General features: G+C 43.0%; 1 protein-coding gene across 5 annotated transcripts in view; it reads left to right on the forward strand.

Moving 5' to 3' along the window:
* The window catches only part of LOC124881627 (triadin-like), a 34,374-nt gene extending 14,562 nt beyond the window's left edge, over positions 1-19,812 (forward strand). For 2 of the 5 annotated variants that reach the window (XM_047387274.1, XM_047387273.1), the window contains 4 exons: positions 639-680; positions 16,763-16,810; positions 19,063-19,224; positions 19,621-19,812. In XM_047387274.1, the coding sequence (XP_047243230.1) occupies positions 639-680; positions 16,763-16,810; positions 19,063-19,224; positions 19,621-19,643 (275 nt within the window). In that variant the 3' untranslated portion in view covers positions 19,644-19,812. Of the gene's footprint in view, positions 1-638; positions 681-16,435; positions 16,460-16,762; positions 16,811-19,062; positions 19,225-19,620 lie in introns of all 5 variants that reach the window. The other 3 variants (XM_047387276.1, XM_047387275.1, XM_047387277.1) reach the window with 3 other exon arrangements.
* The last annotated feature ends 558 nt before the right edge of the window (positions 19,813-20,370 follow it).

Consider the following 20,370-nt stretch of genomic DNA (forward strand, 5'->3'; position numbering starts at 1 on the left):
AGTGACTTGCAGCATTTCCTCCTCCTGGATGAGCATGTAGAGACAGTGGACAGTCACTGGCGTTGACTTTGCAGCAATCCCTCATACTGAGCATGCATGTAGCGACAGTGGAGAGGAAAAACTCCCTTTTAACAGGAAGAAACCTCCAGCAGAACCAGGCTCAGTGTGAGCGGCCATCTGCCACGACCGACTGGGGGTTTAAGAGAACAGAGCAGAGACACAAAGAGAACAAAGAAGCACTGATCCAGGAGTCCTTTCTATGGGAAGGAAAAGTAAATGTTAATGGATGTATCTCCTTTAGTCGTTTCCTAGTAAGAGTGAACTGATAAACTCAGCCAGTTTTCAAGGTTAGAGTCTGAATGGTGGATGGTGATGACTTTGCCAGAGTTCACTTGATGTTCACATACCAACCTGGGGGAAATGATGCAGCGTATCTTCTGTTGCATATATTTCTCCTGTCCCATATCAACACATGTCCATGTACTTGGATTATCCTTTCAATGGAAGGATACTCCTGTCTCGCACATTCAGCAAACCCATCTTTAATTCCTGTCTTCACTCTCCTTCCTCTTTGACCCTCCACCCAATCACCCCTTCCTCATCCTCATGCTGTCAATCCTCTGCCATCCCATCCAAAGACTACACATCATACTGTGACGACCCCGTGTGTTTATCACCTGGTAAACCAACAACTAAACCAAAGCTTGACTGCACCACCTGCTTGTAGAGTGCTGCATGCATGAATGCAACAGTTTCAAGTCAGATGTATTGATCTCTATCTGAGATGTTTTCCGGTACTTTGGTTTGACTTTCTTCTTTCGGAGGGTAAATCAACACTGATTCAGCATGAAACCTCTGATCTACACCAACATTAAAATCACTTTCTTCCATCAGCATACATTATTTGAGCCCTTATATATATGTGCTGCTACAACTGACCATGAATTGTGTATTTTTAATGTTTTAGAAACAAAATCAACATATGATTTATAAAACGGACAACAAATGTATATGATTAGTTTGATTCTAGATCTTAGCAACATAATGCTTTGGCTTAAGTTCTTCAAGCTGAATATGATGTATTGATTTATCCTTTAGAGTGTCACAGCCGTCGTTTCTGGCCATTTAATATATTTATTTAGAGGAATCGTTTCTGTGTTTTGCTATAAAACTACAGATGGATAGCAAATTGAAGGTAAAAAAATAACACCAAGGAATTTCTCTCCTCAAAGCTACCATTTAAACATTTAAATGGTAGGAGCAGAGCTCGCTAGGAGTGTGAGTTTGTTTGATAATTTGAACCCTGCCAACGGAAAAAGCACAATGAATGTTTTGCCTCAAACAGCAGGTTGCAACAGTCAAAAAAAAAAAAACAGTAATGGAAATTTATATGCCACAGATTCCTCCATTGATTTAGGTCTAGATTTTCTAACACATGAAATACTAAGAACTAAACTACCTTTCTGTAGCTCTGGCTGTATGTTTAAGAGTCGATGTCCTGCTGGAAGATGAACCTCCGCCCCACTCACTAGTCCTTTGCGGGCTTTAAAATTTTTTCCTTGAAGATTCCTCGTGATTTTGCTCCATCCTTTCATCAACTTTGAAAGAAAACCATCCCCACAACATAATGCTGCTGTCACCATGTTTCACTCGACAATCGGTGCTTTAAGACTGATGGGCAGTGTTAGCTTTTCTGCCACACGTTGCGCTTGCAAATAAGACAAAAACTTCACTTATGCTTTAATCTGACCACTGCACCTTCTTCAACATGCTGTGTCCCATACATGACTTCTGTAAAACTGTAAAGAGAAATTAATTTTTTTATTCCACTCTTTCATAAAGGTCAGATTTGTAGCGTGAACAATTAATAGTTATGTCACCTTATCCCTCCTGTGAATCTCTGACTGCTACCCCAGGTTTTGCAGTCGTCCCATATCTGGGGAACAGAACAAACAGTGCTTCATGAGATGTTAGCCTAACCTGTGCTAAACTCTCCGAATCTTTATACGTGGCCTGTCTGCTGTGTTCCTTGGTCTTCATGATGCTGTTTATTCTCCTGTGTTCTACAAAAAACCACTAAGATCTTCACAGAACAACTGGATTTAAATTGATTTGAATTGATTGGACTAGATTTTATTTATGGGCATCAGAATAAAGGAGGCCAAATCTAAAGGCAGACCACACTTTTCAGACGTTTTATTTGTAAAAAACATATAAAACCATGTATTTTTTCTTCTACTTCATAATTATGTTCTACATTGTTCTGCTGCTGTTGTATCACATAAAATTCCAAACAAATAAACAGAGGTTTGTGGTTGTAACGTGAGGGGTATGAATGTTTTTGCAAGGCCCTGTGTGTGTTTCAAGATTTTCTCTTATTAAAGAGTATTCCTTTTTATAGTTCAGATTACTTCATTTTGTTATTCATCAGTAAACTCCTTAACTCCAGATTTTGGGTGCATGACGTATCAGTTCCTGTGCATGTATACGCAGAGAGAAGCTGCATGTGTATTTCTTTATTCTGTCTGTGTTTTTTTTTATAATGTTGCAAGAAAATTAATATAATTGCACATTATTTATTTTTTTTACCGTGTCCTGTCCGGCAGAGAAGCACTCAGAATTGTTGTCTGAATGCCAGGAAAAAGCCCAACACATTTATTTTCACAAGTGGAGCATTACAGCAGACGCTTTAAAGCTCTGCTTGATATTCAAAAAAACACTTTATTAGAAACTGCTTTGGGATTATTTCAATTGTTACGGACACGGAGACAGAAATGGAAAGGAAAAAAAGAAGCATGAAAGAGAGAAAGGGGGCAAAAAGAAAAAGGGGAGAAAAGGAGAATAGAATGGACGAAAGAAAGAAGGATGAAGAGAATACAAGATAACACCCTGCTAGCTTCTACACCTGCAGAAATGTTGGTCTTACCAGCCTTTTTACCGAAAGGTGCACGGTACTTATGAATGCAGGACGTATTTAGTGATAATATAGAACATTTGTGTATCTGTTAACACCTGAATCTAAACACCTGTGGGTCTGAGTGTGAGCGCGCATGTGTAAACAAGGTTTCTCCATAAAATATGCAATAGTGAGTGTGAGGAGCCACAGACCCGCCTGCTGGACCTGGGACAGATACGGAGGAGATCCAAGCCACAGACATCCAAAGGCCCCCCAGAGCACAGGAACCCCAGGAGAACCACCGTCTGGACTACCATCACCCCCCCAGAGAAGAGCAGGGGAGAATCCCAGGGGAACCACCCAGCAGCCACAGTGCACAGGCCTCAGCGAGCTGCATCGATAAGCCCACAGGCCCCGCCGGCAGCCGTCTACGCCCGAGCAGATCCAGCCATGGACCCAGAGACTTGACACCCTGGGACATATCACTCGCCAAGCAGAGGCCCGATCGAGCCTAGGGGTCCAGGCAAGCAGCCACCAGGAGTGAGCCAGCACACACCAAAGCACCCAGCCCTGGATACCAAGAAGCACAAGTACACCAGCGGGCAGAAAAACCAACCACTGGCAGGTAGTGTGGCGGGGAGGGAATAGGCCCCAAATTCGATGGTGGCCTAAACTGATCCAGGAGAGGGAGCAGCCCAAGACCCAACCTGACACAAAGAACAGGCACACACAATCACACATTCCCAGCCTCATGCGTACACATAAAAACACTCACACCCATGAACCCAATGTAAAGACAAACAACAATAGACGTTGTACACTCACTCACACATACTCTATACTCCCAGTTCCAGGTGCCAACGACCAGCCCCCGGACCCAGGTGGTGGTCCCCTTCCCTCCGGGGGTTGGAGACAGGCAGACCACCCCAGCACTTGAACCTCGTCTGGGCTACCCCATGAGCCCTCCACCCCCAATGAACCCGACATGAATCTCCCAACCAGGACACAGATATCGAACACATGCCCCCGAACCCAAACGCCATGAATCATCCCCCCACAGCACAGGATAGCTTCATCCCCGAAAGCCCGATGAAGCAACACTCACACAGCGAAAGCTCCACACACAGCCCCCTCCAAGCATCCCTGCCGTGTCCCACCCCCACTACAAATGTGTGCCGCGACAGCAAGACAAGGGCCCCATGCAATGCTGTCCCAGCCCCTGCCCACAAGCACAACAGGGCAGACACCGTCAAGCACCGAGCTCACAACGGAGCCTCCGACCCCACACCAAGATGGGACAAACTCACACGGCAAGAGGTCCCTGGCCAGCAGCAAGCACTCGAGGCCGGCATCCCCCACCCTGCCCCCGCAACCACACAGACACACCACATCACTGCCACTGAAACGTTAGCCCAGGTAGAAACATTATCCAGCTCAGCTCTACCATCGCTGCTCAGTCGGTCCAGATGCCGGTGACCCCACATCCAAGAAGAGGACACAACCCCCTCCCCACACATGCTGCAGTCCCATACGCCCGCCACCCTGATCCCCCCACCAGACACAACAATAAGCAGAGCAGCACACCACCAAGCCCACCCAACCATTCAGCCACCGTCAGCAGCCCCAGCCCATCAGTCCGTGAGAGGGAAACATGCACCAGCCGGGTAACCGGGCCGGGCAGGCCAACCGCTCCAGGCCAAGCACATCTCATCAGTCGTCCCAGTGGGGGCACAAGACATGCTCTGCCTCCCCACCCACCTGACCGCCAACCGTAGCCCTGCACCCGGCCAGGGGCAAGAGCCACAGAAGGAAGCATTGGAGGAAGGCCACCACAGCATCATGCCAAGGACAGGGCACCCCGCCAACCCCAGGATGCTGGACACCCACCCTCCCGCACGGCACACCCCACCGCACCAAGCAAGCCAGCCAGCTCCTCCATCAAAGCGAAGCCACATCTCAATCAATACTGCACACCGCCCAGCAAAGACCCCCTCGCCGGAGCCAGACGCCTCCCAAACCAACAGACCGGACACCAAAGCCAGGGACCGAGATCCAAGGCAATCCAAATGATCCTGAGAGGGCCGAAGAGCCAGCACCAGACAACCCCCAAGACCTGAACCTCAACCCCAGCCCAGATCCCGACCAGAAGGCCCACTCCCTCTCCTGGCCTCCGACCCCAGACTTCAAACAGCAAACGAGAGTGGGAAAAGACCCCAAGCCTGCCTCCGCCCGGTCAATCTGGTGTTGATGCATGTTGTTGTAGTGTGCATTTAAAAAGAAAAATAGGTGGGGAAGACGGTCTGCCACAGAGCGCCCAGTCCCCAAGACACGTCCCACACCAACACCGAGGCCGCCAACAAGAAACAACCGACCCAAAATGGCAGGCCCACCCAGATGCAAGCTCCGGACAAGCATAAGCACATGCATGCCCCACCGACAATCGAGCCGAGACCCCCGGGGCAGCCAGGCAGTCAAGCAGACCCCGCGATGCACCACCCCGCCCACCACCATGCCCAAGGAAAAGACTCCAGCCTAACGAGCAGAAGGGCGGCAAAGAAAGGCCACAGCACGCACAACAAAGAGGCCGCACTCCCCCCTCGAGATGCAGAACCACCAACATCCATGCCAGCCAAGCAGAAACAACAGAGCCAAGCCAAGCTGCGGTTCCCCCTGAGCCAACGCCACAGCAACACCACACATCCTTCTATACATCGGTAGGAGCACGTAGGAGACCACCAACCCCAAGCACACACCGCCCACCAGGAACAACCCAGCAGACAAGCAAGCCCGCCCCCTCCCACAGATCCTCCGCCCTGCCAGTAGAGTCCACTCCTTGAAGGAGAGAGCACCTGCAATGAGATGGTACCTACCCGCCAGTTTAGGAGGCCCTTACACCCACCAATGCGCCGAAGGCCCCCGGGCCGGTGCCGGATGCCAGAACATGCGCAGGCCCAAAACCCCGGTGACATACCCACCCGGACCCAAGCCCCTCCCGGCCCAGCCAGGACCCCAGCCCAGGGACGACACGCCCCAGGAACCCAGAGCCCCCAAGTCCACCCCAGATCCGCCCAGGAGTAGCCCGGCCACCAGGTCAGTAACCTATGTCCGCCGGTACAGGCTCCCCAAAAGCATCGCATGCAGCCACCAAAGCCCCACCCCAGTTGGGGCCACAGCCCCCGGTGCCCGACCCCCCAGAGTTTTAAAAGTTCTGGAACATATCCAAGACCAAAATGTTTGGTCACAGTTAACTGATAAGTCCACCTCCCATTTCATAATAGGAAGGGAAATTGATTCGTCCATATTAGACAGTGTTCTGTGCAGGGACGTGCACAGATAGACGCTAGGTGGTGCTAGAGCACCTGCCCATTTATCCTTTGTAGAAAAAAGTGCCCTCCTGAAATCTTTTTTTTTTTTTTTTTTACAGTGTATAGTGTGGGGCCCAAGGTAAAATTTCTGAATTTAAAGGCCTATAATACCCGTGCCCCACGTTGTGAAATCCCCCCACCCTCCCCTCCCTTCGCCGCCAACACACGCACGTGTCCCGCCTCGGCTAACTATCCAGGAAACAAACAAAACAAAACGAATATACTTGCTTCCTAAAGTTCAGATGGAAAAGTTAAAACTTCACTTGCCACCATTTTATCTAAACAGAACAGGCCAATCAATGGCATACCTTTACCCGCTATGTCTTCTATGGCCACCACCATGCGCCAGGAGAATGTCTACGATTTAACTCTTAGATTAAATTAGAAGAAAAAAATAAATTCAAACCTATCTCATAGATGTTGGTATTACATTTGCTATTATGGTCTATGATGACTTCTGTTTGATTTGTGTTTTTTTTTTATTGCAAATACGGCCAAATGAGCTGGTTAACATTACAATTCATACACTACTAAAATACCTTTAATAAAGTTCAGTAAATGTGGGGCATGTAGGCTAAGTTGTATTTTCTACTTCTGTGTGCGTAAAAATGATGTGATCAGAATATTTTATTTTCTAAATAGCAGACATCTTATCAGTTCTCAGGACTTGTAATCTCATACATTTTTATTCTCTAAGGATAATTTTTGTCATATATCACACTGGCTACATGCAGAAGTATAGATGATCTTCTTATGATCATATTCTCTGATGTTGGTTTCATTTTGTCTATAAAGATTTTATAACTCATTTTCTGGGTATAGTTGATTTACGCTGTAGAATGGTCACTGGTTACTGAAGATAACTCACTTAGTGTGACCTACCTGGTAAATTTGGCAGTGTAACCTGCTTTGCTACAACATAAGGTTATTTGGTGCAGAAGACATTTTGTGATAAAAGTACAGAATGATATAGTCAAGACAAACACGTTGTGCTCAGTGTGTAAAAAGAAAAAAAATGAAGGATAATGTAAGTTTCAAATTTGACTCAGGAAGTTCAGGTTGTGAATCAGTAATCTAACTTTAAATCAGTCTATGATAATTTTGTTGCCTTATTAATCTTAAGAATTTTGTCAAATGCATTCTTGTTTTGAGTTTTTTTTTCCTGGGTGGTCATTTCCCTTCAACCCACAGGACAGTTTGTTTTGGGGGTGCTTAGTAATACATATAAATTCATGTTTATTCATGAAATTATGTTCATGTTGTGCCTGTAATAAATCTCATACTACAAAGGGAACCGACAGCTCCATGTGCCACACAAGGCACGATGTAGGGCTTGACCCGGTACACATGAAAGGTGGGGTGGATTCTCATAGATCGGGGCAGTTTGAGACGGACGGCCACAGGATTCACGACCTTGGAGATGGGGAATGGACCAATAAAACGGGGCGCCAGCTTACGGGACTCCACCCGCAGAGGAAGATCCCGTGAAGACAACCAAACCTTCTGACCCGCCCTGTAGGCTGGTGCGGGTAAACGACGGCGGTTGGCAGCCCTAGACTGGACTCTCGACATCCTGACCATGGACCTCCTGGCCCTCCTCCAGACACGTTGGCATCTCAAGGCTGCAGCGTGGGCCGAGGGAACCTCTGCCTCCCTTTCTTGGACCGTGAACACAGGCGGCTGAAATCCAAAAACAACATGGATGGGAGAAAGACCAGTTGTGCTAGATGGAAGAGTATTCATAGCATGTTCAACCCAAGGCCAGAGCGTGCGACCACTTCCTGGGGTCAGACTCACATAGAAAACGGAGTTTGGTCTCCACTTCCTGGTTTGCCCTCTCGGTCTGTCCATCCGACTGCGGGTGAAAAGCAGAGGACAGGCTGACTGATACACCCAGCAAGGAACAGAACTCCTTCCAGAAACGGGAAACAAATTGTGGTCCCCTGTCAGAAACAATATCCAAGGGAACACCATGGAGACGGAAAACCTCACGTGCCACCACCTCCCCCATCTCCCTGGCCGACAGCAGCTTTTTGAGAGGGACCAGATGGACCATCTTGGAGAACCTGTCGATTATAGTCAATAGAACTGAGAAACCATTAGACTGGGGCAACCCTGTCACGAAGTCCATGGCAATGTGAGACCAGGGGCGTGAAGGGATAGGGAGAGGGAGCAACAGCCCCGAGGGCGGTCGGCGGGATGGCTTGGCCTGGCAACATTGGGAACAGGCAGCAACAAAATCTGTGACATCCTTGAGCAGGGAAGGCCACCAAAACTGGGATCGAACCACCCGCAGCGTCCTGCGGATTCCAGGATGGCAAACAAAATGAGACTTATGACAGAACTCAAGTACCTTGGGAACCAGGTGATCTGGAACAAACAGACGATCCGCAGGGCAAGAAGTGGGAGCAGGGAGGTCCCCGGTGGCATCCCTGACCTCTCGTTCCAATTCCAACATAGTCATGGACAACCTGACAGATTCCGGGAGGATGAACTCCTCCACTCCACTGGTCCCCAACTCCGAGGTCTCCTGAATTCTAGACAAGGCATCTGGTTTCATGTTCTTGGTTCCGGGTCTAAAAGAGAGTACAAAATTAAACCATCCAAAAAAAAGAGCCCACCTGGCCTGCCTGGAGTTTAGGCGCTTAGCCGTCTTCAGATACTCCAAATTCTTATGGTCAGTCCAGACAAGAAACGGCTCCTTCGACCCCTCCAACCAGTGCCTCCACTCCTCAAGAACCAGCTTGACTGCTAGGAGTTCTCGATCCTCCACATCATAGTTGCGTTCAGCATGAGACAGTGATCTGGAGAAGAAAGCACAAGGGTGAACCCGGCCCTCTGGGGATCTTTGGCTTAGGATCGCACCTACCCCAGTGCTGGAGGCATCAACCTCAACAATGAATTGCCTTTCTGGGTTGGGGGACCGGAGAACTGGAGCAGTGGTGAATAATTTCTTGAGCTTGACAAAGGCCTCCTCTGCCTGATCATTCCATTCAAACCTGACCTTATCCATACTTAATGATAAGAATTACGTAGGTCCAATTTAGTGAAGAACCTGGCCCCCTGAATGTGGTCAAAAGCTGAGTTCATGAGTGGAAGGGGCTATTGATTCTTGACCGTGATCTCATTTAGCCCTCTATAGTCGATACATGGTCTTAAGGAGCCGTCTTTCTTGCCAACAAAGAAGAACCCAGACCCAGCAGGAGATGAAGAGGGTCGAATAATGCCTGCTTTTATGGAGTCATCTACGTACTTCTTCATGGCCTCATACTCCGGCCCGGACAATGAATAGAGGCGCCCCCTAGGGGGTGACGTACCTGGGAGGAGTTCAATGGCACAATCATAAGGCCTGTGGGGAGGAAGTGCCGTGGCCCGAGACTTGTTAAACACCTCTTTCAGATCATGATATTCTGGGGGAACCTTAGACAGGTCAGGATAAGTCTCTTCTATGGCGTTATCAGGGACGGACAAAATTCTGGCGGAGGACAAACAGGAAGCTGAACAGGCCCTAGACCAACCCAAAATTTCTTGGGCCTGCCAGTCAATGTGAGGGTTATGTCTCTTAAGCCACGAAGCTCCCAGAACAATGGGTAACTGAGGTGAACTGATAATAAGAAAGGAAATTTCCTCCTGGTGATTTCCGCCAAGGACAAGACCAACCTTATCAGTTCTCAGATGGGAGCTGGAGAGGCAATGTCCGTCCAGGGCCAGGATGTTATGGGTGTCAGGTGTAGGAAAAAGTTCAATTCCAAGACTCTTAGCAAAAGCCTCGTCCATGAATTCTGTGTCCGCTCCAGAATCAATAAAAATGGACACCTGGTGAGAAACAGAGGAGACTAGGATGTTAGCAAGAAAAGATAATGAGGAGACAGACAGCAGACTACGGCTCAGTAGAGTCCCCCTCACCTCTACTGAGCCGGCCCTTTTAATGGACACTTGGTGACTGTGTGACCTTGGCCCCCGCAGTAAAAGCACAGGTTCAGCTGTTGGTGGCGTGAACGTTCCTCTGCCGAGATCTTGGTCCTCCCTATTTGCATAGGTTCAGGGTCAGATCCTTTTAAGACCTGGGGAGGAGAGATCAGAGGCTCTGGGCACCACCCAGATCTCCGAGCTGAAGAGGACTGAGCCCCCCCCCCCCCTGACGCCTCTCCCTCCCTCTCTCACTGAGTCTGAGGTCAATTCTAGACGCCAGGTTCTCCAATTCAATAAGGGTGGAGGGATAATCTCGAGTAGCCAGTTCGTCCTTAATCTTATCATTTAATCCTTGCATAAAGGCATCCATTAAAGCTTCCTCATTCCAGCTACAGTCGGCAGCCAGCAGATGAAAATCGATTATGTAAGCCATCACACTCTTATCTCTCTGCCTCAAGGATAACAACCCCATGGCGGCCTCCCGACTAGGAAGGACCGAATCAAAAACTCTGATGAGCTCCTTAGAAAAGGCTGAATAGGAAGCGCAGGAGGCGGAGCCATTCTGCCACTCAGCTGTGCCCCACTGTTTGGCTTTGCCAGCTAAAAGGGAGATGACAAACACCACTTTAGAGCGCTCAGTGGGGAAAGAGGACGGCTGTAATTCAAAATGTAGAAACCTGAGTAGAAACAGGGGACATGGATCGCAACATGGTGATAATCTCAGTCATACCAGAATCAAGACGAGCGATGGAGTTATCCACACAGGCGCGCCACTGCTGTGCTGGCGAGGGGTCCATTATCTCCAGACGGAGGACCCAGAATTTCAGCCAGAAACAGAATAAAGGTTAAACGATTTATTCAGGAGCAGCATGCAAATACTCAGGACTCCACCAGCCGGGAACCCGGGATCACTTAACAGAGTCCGTGTAGGACGGAGGAATCAGAATAGGCTCCTTTGCGGGGTGTGGTCCTGGCAGTCTCCAGACCGGGAGGATAGGTGCAGAACACGCCGCAGCCAGAAGTCGGATTGCCGACAGGGGGAAAGATCCAAGGCTCGGTAGTCAAGGGGGGGCAGTAACTGGGTGAAACCAGGGAGGCAGACTCAGGCAGACAAATCCAGGGGTGAGGCAGGAGGCTTTGGTCGAGAGGCAGAAACAAGGTCGTAATCCAGAGGCGAGAGACATCCAATGAGGGTCAGGCAAGGCAGGGAAATCCAAGATGCAAAAAGTGGTCAAAAACGTGGTCAGGCAGGAAGGAATGCTGGACATCTACTAACTGGTAGGTTTTCGAAAATCTGGCACTGTCTGCCTGTCTGAGGGCTGAATATAACTGCAGAAAAACAGGTGCATGGCATGATTGATTGCACTCCAGTGCAGCAGCAGAGACAGGTGAAGCAGATTAGCCGATTACATGAAGACAGAGCAGGCAGACAGGCCAGAATCATAACAGGCAAATCTAGTCCTCCTTTATCTATGTTCTTTTGCAGTGTTTTAAAGACATTTACTGATGGAGGAGTCCAGAGATCTAAACCAATCAGATGACGGTTTATTTGGGATCATTGAGAATAAGTAATTAACTTTTGGCAAGACCATCATTTTTATTGAAGCAACCCTGCCCATGAGTGATATGGGTAGAGATTTCCATCTAGCGAGATCATTTTCCACTTTTTTTAAAAGCAGGATGTGGTTTAATGTTGTTAAGTCTGCCAATCTAGGAAAAACATTAATACCCAAGTATGTAATATTCCCTGACTGTAGTTGTATATTAAGGGAATTGTAGAAAGAACAGTTAATTGGAAGAACTGTCGATTTCAACCAATTTGTAGAATAATCCAAAATTCTCGAGAAAGAATTTATCAATCCAATTACCTGAGAGACAGAGGTTTGCAAATGCTGCAGAAAGAGTAATACATCATCTGCATAAAGACTGGTTTTGTGTTCAATATTCATGCATTTTATGCCTTTAATGTCATTAGTTTGCCTGATTGCTTCTGCTGAGACGAGTTACCTTCTCTAGTCTTTTTGCGAGAGCTTTACAGATTATTTTAAGATCAACATTAATAAGGCATATGGGATGGTAGCTGGTAGAAAGTACTGGGTCTTTTGCTGGTTTTAACAGAAGAGTTATGTTGGCAGAATTCAAATATAGTGGAAGTATTCCATTTTCTTTGGTTTCTTGCAACATTCTTTGGAATGTTGGAGACAATATATCACAACTCTGTTGGAAATTCATCTGGGCCTGGAGCCTTTTTATTGGGCATGCTTGTGAGAGCTTCTTGGATTTCGGCTACAGTCAGTGGTACATCCAGGGCCATCGCTTGATTATCTGATATTTTAGGAAGTTTTACTTTATCCAGTAATTGATTAATGTCGTTATCTGACGGGTCTCTCTGTTATGAGTATAAAGCTTGATAGAAATCTCTGAAAGTGCTGTTTATTCTTTTAGGATTATAAACTGTATTCCCTGTCGAGTCTTTAACAGCAAATATAGTTGTTTTTTTTCTTTATTTATTTTTAACTGGTTAGCTAAAAAGCTACCTGATTTATTGCCATGTTCAAAGTTTTCTATTCAAAGTCTTTGCACAAAGAATTGGGGTTTTTTTTGTCTAAAATTTCATTTAATTTTAGTTTGGCTTTATGTACTTTACTCTGCACTTCCTCTTCATGGGAAGCTTCTAACAGTTTAATGGTTTCTTCTAATTCTTGAGTACATTTGTTTTCTTTTTTTTTTCTTATGTGATGAGAATGAGATTATTTTACCTCTCATCACAGCTTTCCCTGCCTCCCAGAGAACGTAAGTTGATGTCCCTGGGAGGTCATTAAACGCCAAATATGAAGTCCACTCTTCTTTAAAATATTTGATAAATTCTTCATCCTTAAGCAATGATGTATTAAACCTCCAGTTTTTGCTTTGTGGGTTTTCGTTCTTATTTACTAGAGTTAAGGAGACAGGGGCATGATAAAATTTTTTGATTAAGTGAAAGAAAAGAGGAAATTGCAAATAATATGTCCTGTCTTTTATTTTTTGAGGTAAAAATTTGCAAGGGCTGTGTTACCTCTATACTTACCTGGCATAATTTTGAAAAAAAAAAAACAAAACATGGCAGTAAGAAATCAGTAGGCGTTTAATATGACAAAACATAGAGAAATGATTTTATGCAAAAGCTAAAATGCGTTGTTTAAGATCCTGCAGAAAAATTGTGGAGCCTTGTATAAAATAAGCTACAAATAAATTTGTTTATACTAAACCCTAATCCTGATCCAAAACCTTCAGGCGTGGGTAAAGGTGTAAATAGCCAGTCCCGACAAAATATAACAAAATAAAGAGAGAAATAAAATGTATTGGTGTGTCAAAAGAAACCTGCAGAGAAAGAATATAATGACGCAAACTGACAGAGACAAACTACCTAAAAATAAAATAATTTAGAGGAGACAGACCGAAGTCAACGAAATGAAAAAGTGGAGGAGAAGCAAAGCCGTAATGCAGTGAGCAACATCACCGGAAAGGGTCCAAAAGATGATTGTTTAATGGTTCTTGGTAGCATAAAGTTATATCAAGCTGTTGTAGTTGAATTTCTGTTGTCTGTAGAAACACGCCATATACAGCACTGTGAAAAAACAAGACTTCTGCTGTTTTTGCTTTTTATGTCACTTTTAAATCTTTAAATAATCAAACCAATTTTTTAATCTGAGAAAGATAACATGAGAAATTACTTTTGATTAAACACATTGTTTTTGTTCAGTCTCACTGGCCACTCCCAGACATGATTACTACCAGACATGTAGAATCAATAAATCACTTGAACAGAACCTGTCTTATAACATAAGGATCTCTAAAGGCAAAACACATCATGTGTTTCAAGGACAAAACAACTGTTGATCAAAAGAACACAAAGGCCCGTCTCACATCCAAAACATGGGATGGGAACACGGGATGACCCCCTAAACATTCGCAAAAATATTCTGTGGACTGATGAGACAAAAGGGAAACTTTTTGCAGTATGTGCATTACAATACTTTTTTTATAAAACTATCGCAGCATTTCAGAATAAGAACATAATAGCGACAGTTAACCATTGTGGTGTTGTGTGATGGTCTGCAACTGCTTTGCTGTTGCAGGACCTGAAAAACCTGCTATGATTGATGAAACCATAAATTCTCCTCTCTATCAAAAAATCTTGAAGGAGAATGTCCTGTCATCAGTTTATGATCTTAAACTCAAGTCCCCTGATGTAATGGAACAGTACAATAACCTATCACACACCTATGAATCGTTTACGAAAACAAAAAAAGAGCATTTGCATTGGCCTAGCCAAAGTCTGGATCTCAGTTTGACTGAGAAGCTGTGGCGTGACCTTAAACAGCCGCTCATTCTTAAAACACTTTAGTATGGCAGAATTTAAAGAAATTATCAAAATAATCTGAAGAAATCTATTTATTTGAAGGAAGAATCCTTGTCTTTTCAAACCCATTGTTTCCTTTGTTGTCTGACTGGTGTTCTATTTTTATTCCCTGGAACAAAATTTAGCATTTCTTCTGTTCTGTTGTTTTTCCTTTAATATTCTTAGGTTCTTGGTAAACTCTTGATAAAGAGAAAAAGAACAAAGACTCACATCAGCATCAGAGCAACATGCAATAGATTTAAAATATCAAAGAAAGGACCCATGCTTTAGGGAAGCGATGGAGACCAAATTATTTCAAAGAAAAGGTCATTAGAAAGATGGAATTCCTTCCAGTTTAGGATTTTATGCCTGTGGGTTGAGTGCCCATCAAAGAAATGTCATAGCATTAATCAGTTGTTTACAAGGCTCCATTAGCCTTAGCAACTCCCCCACATTGAGAAACAGACAAAAAAGCATCATCCATCTGGCAGAGGGAAAATTAAAGAGATCCACAGAGATAATTAAAACAATGCATTTAGCACTTTGGAGGCGACACTTTTTACAAAAAACACACACACCCACACACACACACACACACACACACACACACACACACACACACACAGGCAATTCACTAGTCTCTGACAGAAAAATGCAAAAAACTGTTACATGATTACAGCTTTTTAAACTGATAGCAGCTTAAAATCAGTTCTTTTTACATACAGTATATGCACCAATAGAAAGCTGATTCTTTAGCTTGTAGATTAGAGTACGTTAATTTAAACCGTTGCTCTTTAGCAGAAAAACAACCGCAAAACTTGTTTTAAAGAAATACATTAAGAAGAGATCTTCTGTTTTCACAGTGTGGAGGATTCATCTCCGAGGGGGAAATTGTACAAAAACCGCTGAGAAATATCCTTATCCATACTTTTCTTCTGAGCAGATGGTGTTTAAGAGGCTGTCGTGAATACTGTATGTGGAGCATGATTGTTCAGCTGATCTAAAAACAATATGAATAGGAGCAGATGTTCCATATCATAAAGGTGGCTCACAAGTACGGATATGAAAACGTAAATACACAGCTGGTGTGTTAAAATGTGGTATACATAGCTAGCACTACTAAATAATCCTAGATAATCAAAATCCTTACTTTAACTCTGAGATTTTTAAAGCCTCTCAGATTTCTGTGTGTTCACTTGGTGATGCTTACTTATGCTGTGTTCACTGATCAGGAAAAAAATTCAGTTTCCCGACCAGCCAGTTCCCAATTGACTGGTCGCCAATCCGGACCAATGAAGCTCAAAATTTTACGCAACTCTACATTACATTAATCAAAATAAATGTGTCCAAAACCCTAATGTAGGTATACATTAAAAACTTTTAATCAATACAAGAAAAGCAACCTAAATTATGATTTTTGAAGCATTTTCCATAGACATTTGTTTGTCTCTTGCAGTGGATGTTTGACCCTTAACCCTTAAATATTAGTTTCTGATTATAACTGATTGAATACTACCTGATTACAGAACAGATTTTTCTAATTTTGTAACTTGTGACAGTATAAGAAACACAGTGACGAAGAACCAAACATGCTCAAGATGCAACACATTAGAAGATGGATTACACTGACGTTTAATCGGTTTCTGTTATCCTTCATACAGTTTTTTGGGTTAACAATTCTTTCTGTGAAGTACTTGTTTTAAAAAACAAAATGTCTAAAGACTAAAATAAAACAAGCCCTTGTTTGTAGTCATTAGTAGTACTAATCCTGTAAGATATGGCTCATTCTTTTGTTACATTTATTAGAAATCTGTCTTTTTTTTCTTGTTTGTTTTACTGAAATGAAAAAAGTCAATGAGAGATTGCCTTATATCTGTACAGACAATGTCAGAGGCAGAAGACCAGGTAAAAATGCTTAACATTTATTTGGCATGTGTGTTATTGTTTTTTATCTGCTTTGGCGTTATCCAGCCTGTAATCTGCAACATATACTAACATGTTTGAAAGTGATGTGCGAGATTTCTTGTTTTTCCAACTCTCAAAAAGTTTTATTAAATGATGACATAAAATACTACATTGTGAACTTATGTTTTTGTACATTTCCTCTCCTTTGCTTACTTGATTCTTGCTTTCTCTCCACAACCTGTGTTTCACATCATACTGTTATTTGATTGTTTTTAATTATACGTTAGCTTGTCTCCTGCTTAGGTCTCCCTCCACCTGCTGCCATCGCCAAGAGAGGTTTGAAGGCTCGAGGTAAGATGAAACAGGCTGCATTCATGTTTTGGGTCAAACTCAAATAATGTCGTATTACAGAGTAAAAGTCAATATCAGACATCTAACTGTGGACAAAATGGAGGTTGAGTTTTATAATTATCCCAATCATAGTGATATAGCCAAAAAGCAGCAAGAAGAAAAGAAAATATTACTAACAGCCAAATAGATGTGGCCACTGAGCTAAAGGCGGACAGAAGAGCTTGACAAGAGAACCAGATGATGATATGTGTCTGCAGATAGAAATAGAAATATAATCCCCATGACACATTACATAATAAACTGAAATTCTTCTGACAACAATTTAATATTTTATATATTATGAGAATTTAGTCCACTCTGGAAAGGTTTACATCCTTGAAGAAAGTGTCACTTTAAGACTATTAATTGCACTCTCAATTAAATTATTCTCTATGGAAAGAGAAAAAAAAAAAAGCTCAATACATCCAAAGTCATGTTAAAAATCCTAAATGATCTGAGTAGGAAGTCCTATTTATGCAGACCAGTAATGAGAATGTAATGATGAAATTTGAAAGAGCTGCCCTTCTAGAATGATAATATAGGGCATAAATGGTGGCATCATGAGTTGAGATGTGTTGCCGGCAGTTACAGAGCGCTTGGCACTCAGTAAAAACAGTGACTGAAGGTTACAGAAAACAGAGCATCACTGTTGGACACATCAAACAGTCTTACCAGAATTTGATTGGGGTTGCAGTGTTGATTTGTAAGTAATCATAAAATGACTTATGAAAAAATCAGTCCAATTCAATTCAAAAATGCTTAATTAATCCCAAAGGGAGATTAGCTGAACAAGAGATCATTCTGAATTCCCAATGGGTCATACAGAGATACCAGCACAATGTAAAGGTAAAATTAATTTCAAGATTCTTAAATGTTTGGATTTGGATTTTGTTAATATTAAATATGAAAGTTTATTGTAGCTCATGGAAAGTTTGTGTGTGTATGTAGCTTAAAAACTGTATGACCTCCAGTACATTACAGTATTATCATGCTAAATCATGATACTTTACAAAACCTAAATAAATATTTGTAATTTAATATGAACCAAGTTGTCAAGTTGCTCATGGCTTCCTTCACACCAGAGTAAGACTGAATTTTGACATTAAACATGGATGTTCTCTGCTGGGTCTTGGAAAGGTCCACTGAGGTACATCAAAAACGCAGTGAAGATAGAAGATTTTGAAGGAAGAGAGGCAGGCTGTTCTCATGCCAAGACAAAAAACTTCACAACACTCACAGCGGTTTACAGTGCTTCAAGTTATTTATATTCCATCATGTTCCACCACTACTCTGGATGCAACCAAAGAGTATCTCACAAACCAGCCGAAACAAACAATCCATTTGCGGCGCACACACCTCCAAATTGGGTGGTTGCTTGGAGACAGAAGGACGTTGTGACATTTTCCAGCTGCAGTTCAAATGCAAAATGTCTGTGCTATGCTTTCAAAAGAAGCCCTGGCATTGTATCTTGCAAAGGGGAATGAGGAGGAGGAGGAAAAAGCATGAGCAACACCTAATAGGGCTTATAGTATAATTTAAAAAAAAGTTGTGTCCTAACTCATAAAAAACTATTTAAGGTTTTCTAGCCCTGGTGTGATAAGCTCAACAGTAATTAAATGAAAACCACACAAGTTTAGGATTTTATGTTTATGATCTTTCTGACTGCACCCACCAAGATATCTGTCGTGAGAGGACTGAGCTATATTTAATTTATGCTTGGTGGTGCACAGCAGAACCACCCCTCATGTACCGCTGTCAAGCTGGCAAAGATGGTGCTTCCTCCTCTACAGCAAAGCTGAAACAGATTATGCACGTGCAAAAACTTCCCATATTCTTCCTAAGTGAGGAAGCATGATGCCGGTGGTTGTAGGATTGTGACAGGAAATTAAAATTTGCTGCAAATTCATGACATTTGAACAGTGTAGAAGGTCTCGAAAACTCTTAATCTGGTGTGAGGGGGTCTATAGGGTGAAAAAATGAACGTAACAATCTCAGGAAATAACTGTACTGTGTACTGTGGTCCTGTACACAACTCTGACAAAGCCAATAAATATAAGCTAAAAGAAATAGTGTGGTAAAAAAAAAGAAACCGCAAGGTCCATTTAGCAACTCAAAGCACCCTTCATTCTGGAACTAAAGAGTTAAAGATCAAAGTTCATTTACAGCCATGAAAACAAAACATTTTAAATTATTGAATTTATCTTTGATTTTAGCTGCGCTTCGTGCACTAAAACCAAGGCCAGCTGGAGTCCACAGTGACATCACACCTCAGGAAAGCGCTGATTGGATGGAGATGCTATGGTCCTTAGCAGCAAGTTTGGTAGCTCCTGATGACGAAGAGGAAGGTATTCATCAGCTAACTGAAACCCTCACATGTAAGAACATCCCCTTGCGCTAATTTACTACCAAATAATGAGAATTACTAATAATTAATTCCCTTCTCATTTCATTTAATACTTTTTTAGCTTATTTTCACACTCATAAGTATGTGTCGGCTTGAATTAGGTTGAATTACAGGTAAATAAATATACAGACTGTAGAATTAGAAGTTAAAGATAATGAGCAGAAGACAGACTTTAGTTATAGATGAATATGTTCAAGACCAAAGAAAAAGCTGAAAAATTTAGTTATTATTCCTTTATGCATTCAGTTCATGAGTTATTCCTTGTGGTATTTTTTTTTGCAGTTAAAGAAATATATTTGTGACTTTAAATAACTGATCTGATTTTATTACATCCATTATTTATGGGTTTTTCCACTGTGTTTTGTAGCTTTCAGCTCTGAGGAACTCTGAGGGAGAGGAGGTGGAAGAACAACATGCTACGATAAGCATCCAAAAAGAAGATGTTGGAAACTGGAAGGAGATGGAGGAGGATTATGCAAATCATATCATCATATCATTTATTTTTTTTGTAGCTGTACAAACAGCTGTAATCTCACCATTAAAGACCCTTACTTAAAAATATTGTCTTTGATTTCTTTTCTGAGGGAGACTGCCACATAGTTACTGGTTTTGTTGAGTATTTTTGCTATATCAAGTTATTGAAGAGCCTGTCTGGTTGGTAATGAGATTCATTACAAAGTGCTTTGTTCAGTTTTTTGTAATTTATCAAAAGATTTTGTTGCTAAATGATGACAGTTTCCTTTTCTACTTTTACTTCATGCCATTTCCATTAGAAAATAGACTTTAACTTTAACCTAGTTAATTTATTTATAAAGCAGCTCACATTTATATTCACTAAAAATCAAATCCAAAAGTCTCAAATTGTCCCACAATAATGTCTTTGAAAGTGCAGTTGCTCACTTGGGTGAAAAACAGAAACTCTGCTACTTAAATACGTAGACATAATTTGAGGCACTTCAGGACCTTTTGTTGTAGAAATATAGAACAAACTGTTAGCTACTGCAGAAGAAAACAAAAAGCAATCTAAATTTTCCCACTTCTCCCTCCATCCCTTCCCTTTCCCTGTCCAGTCTTCCTATTTATCCACACAGCAGGTGGTTTGAGTTGAAAGTGATCT

Source organism: Girardinichthys multiradiatus, chromosome 15, assembly GCF_021462225.1.
Source record: "Girardinichthys multiradiatus isolate DD_20200921_A chromosome 15, DD_fGirMul_XY1, whole genome shotgun sequence".
Classification (NCBI taxonomy): Eukaryota; Metazoa; Chordata; class Actinopteri; order Cyprinodontiformes; family Goodeidae; genus Girardinichthys; species Girardinichthys multiradiatus.